The sequence below is a fragment of the Propithecus coquereli genome, unplaced genomic scaffold, assembly GCF_000956105.1.
Source record: "Propithecus coquereli isolate 6110/MARCELLA unplaced genomic scaffold, Pcoq_1.0 Scaffold178, whole genome shotgun sequence".
NCBI classification, from domain to species: domain Eukaryota; kingdom Metazoa; phylum Chordata; class Mammalia; order Primates; family Indriidae; genus Propithecus; species Propithecus coquereli.
The window spans coordinates 4,393,043-4,402,805 of record NW_012142523.1 but is presented as its reverse complement, the minus strand read 5'-3'; the positions used below and the strand labels follow the sequence as shown (position 1 = coordinate 4,402,805).

The window sequence follows — 9,763 nt, the reverse complement described above, 5'->3', positions numbered from 1 at the left end:
GTTAGTATTTAATTAAGAAAAATAGTTTACCAACATTCAAAACTTGGGTTTCACATTAAAAAGTATTTCTGACTCCTTTAAAAAATTCTAGGATGTAGCAGTGCTACTTGGCAACTCAGTGACACAGAAGGGGGCACAGTGCTTCATCTGTACCCAAGAGCACCAGAGCCCCCACCAGGCCTGGCCATGTTAATGTCTGAGTTTGGTAACCCGCTGTACCAATAAGAAGTGTGGGCTGGGGAGTCAATGGCCTGTGTGGAGTCCTGGCTCTGGCACCTACGAACTGCAACACCTTGAACAAGTCACTTATCCATGACTAAGTTTCTTCATCTGTAAAATCGGAATGATAGCGCCTTCTTCAGAGGATTATTGGGAGGGCGGAATGAGGTAACACTTGTGAAGTGTGCTTAGCAGGGTGTGTGTTTAGCAAATGGTAGTCGTGAGCTGACGGGGCCTGGAAGGGAGAGCAGGTGTGGGGCAGATCACGCAGGAGGCTTCTCGTCACCAATGAACATTTATTGAGTGTCCACATGTGCACAGCTTTGAACTTGGCGATCACAGAACGCACTGGGGGAAGCGGGGGAGGGAAGCAAGGGATCAGGTGTGGGGGGAGTACCCTGGGAAAGGTAGTCCCTGCTGGAGCCGCCAGTCGCGTCTCTCTGCAGAGAGGATTCATAGCAAGGGAGGGAGTTAAAGCCAGGCACCACGGTGGCAGTGGGGTGCAATCACTGGGGAAACATGCGGATTTTAGGGAAGTGTCCCTCCTGTTCCTGGCTCCAGCCAGGCCAGGTGGCACCAGGGTGACAGGGATCAGATGCTCAGGTGTCCAAGCAAGGATAAGGACAGGTGAAATAAATAGCCCCCCAACCCCTATTGTCACTCTGCTGCAACACGACACAAAGGCTTAGAGACCCAGGTCCAAGGACTCCTGGGTCCCCTCAAAGAAGTTTTGGTGGAAGGAGGTTTCCACAGCCCCCACCAGGCCTGTCTGCCCCAGGCTGCCCTGGAAGGATGGGGCAGTTCAGACCCTGGGTCACTGAAGTTGATAGGAAGAACTGCGATGTCAGTGGCCTGAGCCTGCTCTCTGCCCAAGGGGACCAAGGGCAAGAGCTAAAGGGCCAATTTGAAAGACGTGGACCTGGGAGGCCAGAGAGGTCACCACAGCTTATGGGAGCCCACGCCCTGGCCGGCAGGGCACATGGGCCAAGGCAGTCAGTTCCTGCCAGCCCTGTCCTACCCTGGGGCGTCCCTCCTGCGGGGGAGCCAGACATGGGCACAATGACACCTAGTACCCCCCTCCCTGGGGGCTGCTCCAACCTTCCCCGGCCTGGCGGGGACAACCACGTTGATTTCCAAGCCAATCCCTGCCCCCATGGGGGCCTGGGGGACGGAACGCAGTTCCTTACACATGAGGGGTGGGCACTATGCCCTTGTCCTCGGAAAAGCCAGAAAGCTGGGGTGTTTGGGGGGGAAGTCTAGGGAGGGGGGTCCAATTTGGGGGCTTCAGGGAAGATGCCTCCTCCCTCCTTCCCTCGCTGCCCGCCCCTGGGTCTGTCCCCAGCGGACACCCCTCAGGGCTCTGACAGGCACTGCTCCAAGGCGGCCATGCGGTAGTGGCTGGCCGTCTCCTCGCCCGCTTGCAGCCTCATGGCCTCCCGGCACAGCCGATTGGCCCGCGCCAACTCCACCAGGACACCCTGATAGGCGGCCACCATCTCGGGCTTGACGGAATTGGGGCTGACGCTGCTTAGCAGCTGGAGCAGCTCCTGCGGCCAGCGGGAGCGCAGGGCGGCGGGGGCTAGCCAGGGCAGGAGTGGCACGCAGCCTGTGAAGGCCTGCATGCCCAGGAACCAGAGCTCCTGCAGGTCGGCCCAGATGCCCTCGTAGTCGGGGGACAGGGCCAGCACTGCCTGGTCTGAGCCAGGTGTGGCCCGCGCCACGTGGGACTGCGATAGGAAGAGGATGGCAGCTGCGAAGAACCCTCGGGACGCTGGCGTTCCCTGCAGAGCTGGAAGGCACGGAGGGAACAGGGCATGAACCGGATGGGCTGGCTGCTGTGCCAGAGCCCCACCTTCCCCTTCTGCCTGGACACACTCGAGGCTGAAACGTGGCCTGGGCTCAAACCCCACCTTTGACACTTACTTACTGTGTGACCTTGGATAATTAACTTTTTTGGGGTCTCAGTTTCTTCATTTGTAAAATGGGGCCAATAGTGTCAATCTTAGAAATTCGTTGTGAGAATCAAAAGCAATAATCTTGGTACACTCAACCACCAACACCTCTATAGATATGGGGGGGTGGCCTGAGCCACGTGGTCAGGAGGGGGAGACTGCCCTCCCCGGGGTTCTCACGGTACTGCCCCGGCAGCTGCAGGGCCCGGTGCTCTTCCGCAGGCTAAGGAGGCTGCACCAGTTTGATTCTTGGGCCCAAAGAGGGTGCCAAAGGGGAACGTGAGCAAGTGACCTGGCTTCTGCTTACCTGCCATGCAGGGGTTCACCCCGACACTGCAGGTGCGCTCCAGTAGGCTGTTAGCCTAACCTGGAGGCATTTGTGGGTGAGCCAGCACTGGGACTGTGACAGTGGGGGCTGTGGAGATGTAGGCTGGGACTGAGAGTGCAGAGGGGGCTCTTGGTCCACAGGAACATGCTCCCTTCCCACTGCTAGGTACCCTGCTGGGATCCCCACACAGGGAACAGGCAGCTGAGGGGACGGGCACGTTACACTCTGTTCCCAGGCATCTGCTCAGCTCCTCCAACCTGACAGATGGGGCAGAGGGAACAGGCAGGGACAGAGGGACCCAAGCAGACACCCACGGCCAAAGTGGGAGACACAGAGGGCTGCCAGGGGCTGGAGGGGGGTGCCCCTCCCCCTGCTTACAGCCAGGGTGAGGCAGGGGTCGGGGGAAGGTGTGCACAGAGGGGCACCGAGTGCTGAAGCCTGTCACTGAGGGAGGCGAAGTGTTGAGCAGAGAAAAACATCAATGGAGAGAAGTCAGGTTTCTGACTCAAGGCTGGGGGTGGCTCCACCTTGAAAACACTGGATTCAGATTCCTTGGGCTGCCAGGAATCCCAGGTGCCTATGCCTGTGCCTCTGAGCAGGTCTGTACTTAACACCCACCAGACCTTGCCTTAAAAGTCTTCAGAAGAAAGAGAATGTTATCATTTTGGGAAGAAAGGTGGGAGTGGAGATGTACTGCGAAGATTTCCTCTTGATTAGAAAATTGTGCAAAACCATTTTTTGAAAATGGTAACTTTTGCCAAGGATACAGCAGGTCCACCCAGGCCTTCCGCCCTCACCCATGAGCACTGGGGCCCCAGGGCTTACCTGGAGAGGTGCTAAGAAGTCGGGCCATGAGGAGGCCCAGGGTGGCCACGTTGGCAGCCAGAAGCAGCCTTCCCTGCTGCTGCACTAGCGCGGGCAGCGACGTCATCAGGGTGTTCATGAGAGATGTGAAGCAGGCATCACGCCTGGGGAGGAAACAGAGGGAGAGATGGAGGCAGGTGGGCGGTTAGTAGAGCCACGCCAAGCCCTTTGGAAAACCTGGGATCCGGGGTTGCCAGCTTCGCCTGGCCAGGGTTTGGCAAGAAATTAGGCACAGGGTGAAGAGTTAACTTTGGACCCCAACCACGGCATCTGGGGAGCAGAAACTGGGTTATGGCTGGAGCAGGTATACATGCTGACGTGGTACCTGGGGCTTCCAGACACACCACATCCTTGTGGGGGGCTGGCTTTGTCTACTCTGAGACCCTTTCACTCTAATACTAACACAAACCCACAAACACAGGGGAGTAAACTAGGAGATCGAGAGTCAAGGCAATTGGGTGCCCCCTTTCCCTCCTCTGGCCTCCCCGCCAGCCTCTCCCGAGCCCCTCACTTGATCAACCCTGGTGCGGTGACCACAAGGTTGAGGAAGATGTGGCAGCAGGTCTGCAGGCCGATCTCCACGCTGTCGGGCAGCACTGAGGTGTCATGGCCAGGGGATGTGAGCTCCCACTGCTGCAGGAAATACTTGCACAGGAGCGAGGGGGCCCCTTCCTTGATCAGGATCTCCCGGGGCCCATCTTCGACAGTCAGGTGGCACCAGCCGGGCAGAAGGAGCCTGGGGGTGTGGAAGGGACACACGTGTGTGGGCTTGGGAGAGATGAGGTGCACAGATTCCCTTTTGAGGGCACCCTGCCTAAGAGAAATGACAGGCGGGGAGAAGGACCCGTCTCGTAGGTTTCACGGAAAAAGCACAAGCGTGAGTGCCACACAGACCCAGGACCAAACTTGGGCTCTGCCATGTAGTGACTCTGGGCAAGTCGCTTTAACCTTGTGAGCCTCAGTTTCCTCATCTTTTAAATGTGGATGAGACTTATGTCAGATTTGCTGTGTGGGCCAAACAAGATCATTTTAGTACAGGGTATAGCAAAATACCTGGCTTGTAGTAGATGCTCAGTAAGTATAAGTTCTCTTTTAATTGAAAACTCTGGGGTTGGCAAGTGACACTTGGCAGCTGAGGAGTCCTGTGGGAACAAGCCCCCGAAAACAAACAGAAATAACCCTGAGGGAAATCTCATGGTCCGACCAGGAAGCCTGGCACAGCCCAGTTTTGGGGGAAGGGGTGTCCACGTGTTATACTGTTCTTGAGAATGGTCTATGGGACAGACTGTAACTACAAACTCACCGGAGAGCATCTCCTGGCCAGGTGGGCCCTGGGGTGGTGGGGGAGATGGCCAGGGTGGCCACCTGCTGGGAAAGGTCATTGGCCTCCTCCGCTTCCTCGTAGAGGGTCTTGGCATAGCGGACGAGGAAGGGCAGCAGCTGGCACACCTCCTTACGCAAGGATGAGGTCTCCTCGGCTAGCCAGGCGCCCAGGATCCGCACCGAGGCAAACACAAAGGGCTCCTTCTGCTTCTCCGGCCCCACCTGTTGCCACAGGACCCCCTTGAGATGGAGCAGGGCCAGAGACCCTTCCCTGCCTGGCCAGCCACCAGCCAGCCTAGGAATAGCACAGCTAGAAGGGAATTCTGAGCCCTTTAAAGGCAGGCAAGAAGCCGTATTCTACCTGTATACCTAGCACCTGGCACAAGGTAGGGACATACCCAACAAAGGCCTGGTGCAGAGCAGGCCAGGCTCTCAGTGCAGCCCAGAGAACTGGATCTCGGACATGCCCCTGCACTCGTTGAATCCCCCTATCTCCCTACCTCTCAAGTATCTCAAGCCTAGAGGAAACTCACAGTAAACACTCCATCTACAGCAGCTCTGACCTGGGGTGGGAGGGCAGGGTCCTGGCTACCGTGTAAATGCCTCCAGTGATGGGAGTGGGGGGATGCTCCCTTTTGGGCTAATTCTGAGAAGAAGACAAGAGCTTAGCATGGTGCATGGGATATATGGCTGGCAAGTTCAGTGGCAGGAGCAGGCCACTAAAGAGACCAGAGTCATGACCGAATCCCTGTGGAACAGGATAGCTGGATTCTCAGATGGGGAGGGACGAGGGGACATAGCGAAGGAAGTCAGATAGATTTAGCTGGACATCTATGGAGGCCAGAAACTAGGCAGCCAGCCCTGCTCCTTTTCCTTGCACCGTGACAAGTTTGGGTGTGTGTGTGCGTGCACTCATGTAAAACAATGCTATAGAGTGAGCAGAACAGACTGCTTTGATTTTGTGAGCGTGTGTTGGGGAGAGATGTGTGGCGTGTAGTGTGTGTATCGGGGAGCATTGTGTGAGTGGGAGGTTACTGTGTTGTGTGTGTGTGTGTACTGTGATGTGAGTGCACATATGGTGTGTGGTTCTGGTGCTTGTGTGGAGGCTCAGGGAGGGAGGGACAGGGAGGGAGGCTCCCCCGCACACTACTCCCTGGTGTGCTTGCTACAGTATCAGCGTGTGTATATGCGGCTTTGTCTCTCCCCATTATACCCCTTTCCCTTGCCTTCCGGCCCCTGCACTGGCCCCCTCCAACCCTGGGCTCCCTTTGTGGGTCACTACAGCCTTACCTGCAGCAGGTAGTGGATGACAGCCCCAATGGCCTCCTTCATGACGCTCACGAGCTGCACCTTCTGTGGCTCCTTAAGCAGTGACTGCTCACAGCGGGTGCACTCCTGGATCCCCAACTCCATGAGGGCATAGCAGGCGGTCACTACATCCTCTTTCACCTCCGTGCCTGTCTCTTCCAGTGCCAGCCGCACCTCCACGCACGCCAGATTCACCAGCAGGGCCAGGAACTTGCTCCCGGAGCTGCCCGCAGGGATCCAGTCGGAGCCGCAGGCGTGCGCCAGGCGGGCTGCCAGCTTCAGCGCAGGGTTGCGCTGCCAGGAGCTCAGCTTGCTCCCCAGGATGCGTGCCAGCCCGGCCTGCAGATCCCGGAGGCATTCAGGGGGCACGGTTGTTGGGGGCAGAAACAGGGGCAGCAGCTGGCAGAGCTCAAACTTGCTGGCATCCTCGGCTTTCTGGAAATCCTCGCTGAGGCCCCGCAACACAGCCAGCAGGTCGGGCTCTGCCTCCTTCCAGCACTGTGTCTCGGCAGCAGCCAGCAGCCCCACCAGGAGTGCCAGAGCCTGGTCAAAGCCATAGCCATGCCCCAGGTATGCCTGACACAGGGCAGATACAGTGCCACCAGCAATGAGGTGCCGGGGCCCTCGGGGTGTGCCTGCCACAGCCGTCAGGCACTGGTAGGCGTCATCAATCATGGAGCGGCGGGCAGCATCGTCCGGGTCCCCCCGGGCTGTGAGGAAGGTGCTAAGGATGGGAATCTTGTTCAGGACCTGGGGATGGGCGGCCAGTTCAGGGTCACTGCAGAAGCAGGCCAGCAGGGCCACACCCAGGGCACGGAGAACATGGTCAGGGCAGCCATCTGGTGCCTCCTTGGTGGTCAAGAGACGATTGGGGAAGGTGAAGCCGACGGCATCGAAGATCCGCCGCCGAGTTTTGGCATCTATGTCACCTGCTTTGACTGCCTTGGTCACCTATAGGGGGTATGTGCTATCAGCAGGATGAAAGGAAGAAGTGGCAAAGACTGTTCCTTTCCTGCACCCTGGGGCATTGAGGACTAGCAGGATTAGGTTATGCAACTCGACTCACTCTGTGGTCATTTCATCTAGCAACTTCCTTCTCCTTGGAGACAGATAGGTGTGACCTCTGGGATCCCTCTCATCTGCTGTCCTGTGGAAGGGAGATCTAGTCCTCCTCAACTACTTATTTGGGGATGTCATCACATGGCCAGTTGGGCAGTTCTTCCTGATGTCTAATCTAGATGCCCACAACCTGGGTTGGAAGGGGCTTAGCACTCAATGTTTAAAATCCCTCAAGGATTTACGTCCTTCCCTAATTGCTCCCTCCAGAGAAGTCCCTGATCCATTTCTGCCACCTTCTCAGGGGAAATGGCTCCTGTGTCTTGCCGCTCTGCCTGTCAAAACATTTCCCCTTACATTTCACCTAAACACCTCCTCTGCTGCAGTGTGAGCCCTTGACTCCAGAGCCTTCTCCCTGTTGCCATGGCAAACAAGCAGCGGCTGTACTCCCTCCTCCCTTCACCCCCCACACACCAACCCCCCCTTCCTAGCACTGCAGCTCCTGCTCTGCTGTCCCCAGCTTGGCTTCCTCCAACAGGGCTAAGCCCTGAACCTGCTCCCTTACCTTAATCTACCTACTGCCATCCTGGCCATCCCTCGGACCCCTCCCCAGCCACTTCCAGTCCTGTTACTCTCTCCAGGCCCAGAACAATCATCCCCAGCCCTCAAGTACTCTGCACTAGTTACTACCTGCTGCTGTTACCCTATGAGTCAGCTCCCATCTGCTCTGGGATGCCCAGAAAGCAGACCCAGGCAGCCTCCACCAAGGCTCTTGGTGCCACAGCCTTATTTACCCTCGTTCTCAGGGGAGCAAAAAAGAGCACAAAGGTAGGAGTCTTGGGTCTTCTTTGGTGCCTTCAGAGATGCCAGCAAAACCTACTTATCCTTGGGGACTCACTGACCCCATTCCTTGGGGGCCCAACCACCCAGCCCTTCCCACCTCTCAATTTCCAGCCAGTTCCTTACTAGCAGCAGGGCTGCAAACTGCTCGCTGTCATTCTTGGCCTCACGGAGGGCTCCCAGGTAGCGCTCCAGGGTGGGGTTTCGGCTCTCTGCCTGGTTCAGAGCTGGCTCACAATCCGAGGCCATGATGCCCGCCTTGCCCAACTGTGAACACAAGAGGGACTGAGCATCTCTCTGCAGAGGAGGAACGGGGGTGGGGTGGGGGTGAGACTGGAGGATGGAGGGAGTGGGGGAGGGATTAGTACAGAGGGAGGGGAGGAGAGGACTTGGAGCGGGGGCTCCTCAGGACTGACTTCCCTTGGGGGAGCCCCTTTAAGGGGCTGGACCTGCAAATCCTTAGAGATGAAGAAGGGACCCTGGTCCAAGGTCACCTCCAGAAAGCGGGAAAGGACCATGCACCCTGCTGTTCAGCTGGACAGCTCTCCTCACCAGTCTCCTGGGGGTGGGAGGGGGCTGGCTTCACTGCTTGGCTGTGCCCTAGCACCAGAGTCCAGGTTTTATCTTCCTCCACCAAGGCACAGAGGGAGTGAGTGGTGAGGACAGACAGGGAGGAATGGAGACATACAGGGGTGAAGTTCGATTATCCGGACTCAGGCTGACATAGGGGAAAAGGACATCCTAGGCTTCCTTTCCCCTCCCTTCTTCAGAGGCAGGAGATGAGCTTCAGCAGAAGTGAGAATACAAGGTGCTCAGGAGGGAAGGCTTGGAGGCCCCTCTGGGGACCCCAACCCTCCAGCCAGGGCTCTCAGTCGCCCCCGCAGGCTCCTTGCCTCCTCTACCTTCCCTCCCTCAGGCAGAGGCTGCAGCAGCAACAGCAGCAGCAACAGCAGCAGCAGCAGCAGCAGCAACAGCAGCAACAGCAACAACAGCAGCAGCAGCAGCAGCAGCAGCAGCAGCAACAGCAGCAACAGCAACAACAGCAGCAGCAGCAGCAGCAGCAGCAGCAGCAAAATTAACCCTTTGCATCCCCTCTCCTCACTCTCCCCGTCCCGCTACCAGCCTGTGGATGCCAGCAGGGGCTGGAGAAGCAAGAAGGGGTCCCGGAGAGTTTCCAGGACAACGGAGAATCCAAAAGCCGGATAATCGAAGCGGGGCTGCTGAGATGGGGAGATGAGAAGGGAAGGAGGGTTCCTGGCGGTCACCACCTGTCCCGCCGCAGCCAGGTCACAACACGACATTGATGAAGTCACGACAGGGCGGCGATGAGATCACACTTCACGATGGCGCGGTGATGTCACGGAGAGATCACGGCAAAATCACAACATGGGAGACAGCCCCCAAAGATGACAGAGCAAATTAAAAAAAAAAAGATATATATTGAAAAGGGTTGTGACAAAATGGAGTCTCGACAGGGCGCGATGATGTCGCGATATGGCACGATGGAGTCGCGATAGGGTCCCCGGGGTGTGTCGGCATCGATCAGCGCCGGCTCGGAGAGTCCCCGGCTGGGATGCAGGGGAGGGCCTGAAGGGGGCTGAGCTCACCAGGCTGCGGCCCCGAGCGGCGAAGTCTTCTCCGAGCGCGATGCTCCGGGAGCCTGGAGCCGCTGCTCACGCCGCGTTGCCCACTCCGTGCTCCGGGCTACTGCAGCTCCACCCCCACCCCCGCAATGCTCTCGGCCAATCCGCGGCCGCTTCACTCCGGGCTCTGGCCAATGGCATGTCTGGGCGCTAAGCCGTAGGGGGTGCCGCTGTTGACGCCATCTTGCTTGTGGGTACTGCCCGAGTCTGGGGCTTGGGGTTCGTGCAAA

At 57.8% G+C, this 9,763-nt stretch overlaps 1 protein-coding gene across 1 annotated transcript; it reads right to left on the bottom strand.

The window, feature by feature from the left end:
• Positions 1 to 495: 495 nt before the first annotated feature.
• Positions 496 to 9,584, bottom strand: NCDN (neurochondrin). The gene is made up of 8 exons (XM_012642283.1): positions 9,498 to 9,584; positions 9,159 to 9,226; positions 8,017 to 8,157; positions 5,977 to 6,945; positions 4,667 to 4,908; positions 3,875 to 4,099; positions 3,325 to 3,467; positions 496 to 2,008 (listed from the first exon to the last, which is right to left on the bottom strand). The coding sequence occupies exons 2-8, from the start codon at positions 9,189 to 9,191 to the stop codon at positions 1,572 to 1,574; spliced, it is 2,190 nt and encodes a 729-aa protein (XP_012497737.1). The 5' UTR covers positions 9,192 to 9,226; positions 9,498 to 9,584; the 3' UTR covers positions 496 to 1,571.
• Between the last annotated feature and the right edge of the window lie 179 nt (positions 9,585 to 9,763).

Excerpts from the sequence above, each read along its gene's own strand:
- NCDN (XM_012642283.1), bottom strand. The coding sequence starts at position 9,191 with ATGTCGTGTTGTGACCTGGCTGCGGCGGGACAG. Across the intron at positions 4,909-5,976 it reads TCATCCACTACCTGCTGCAG|GTGGGGCCGGAGAAGCAGAA; the intron begins GTAAGGCTGTAG and ends CTGTGGCAACAG. Across the intron at positions 2,009-3,324 it reads ACTTCTTAGCACCTCTCCAG|CTCTGCAGGGAACGCCAGCG; the intron begins GTAAGCCCTGGG and ends CGTGCCTTCCAG.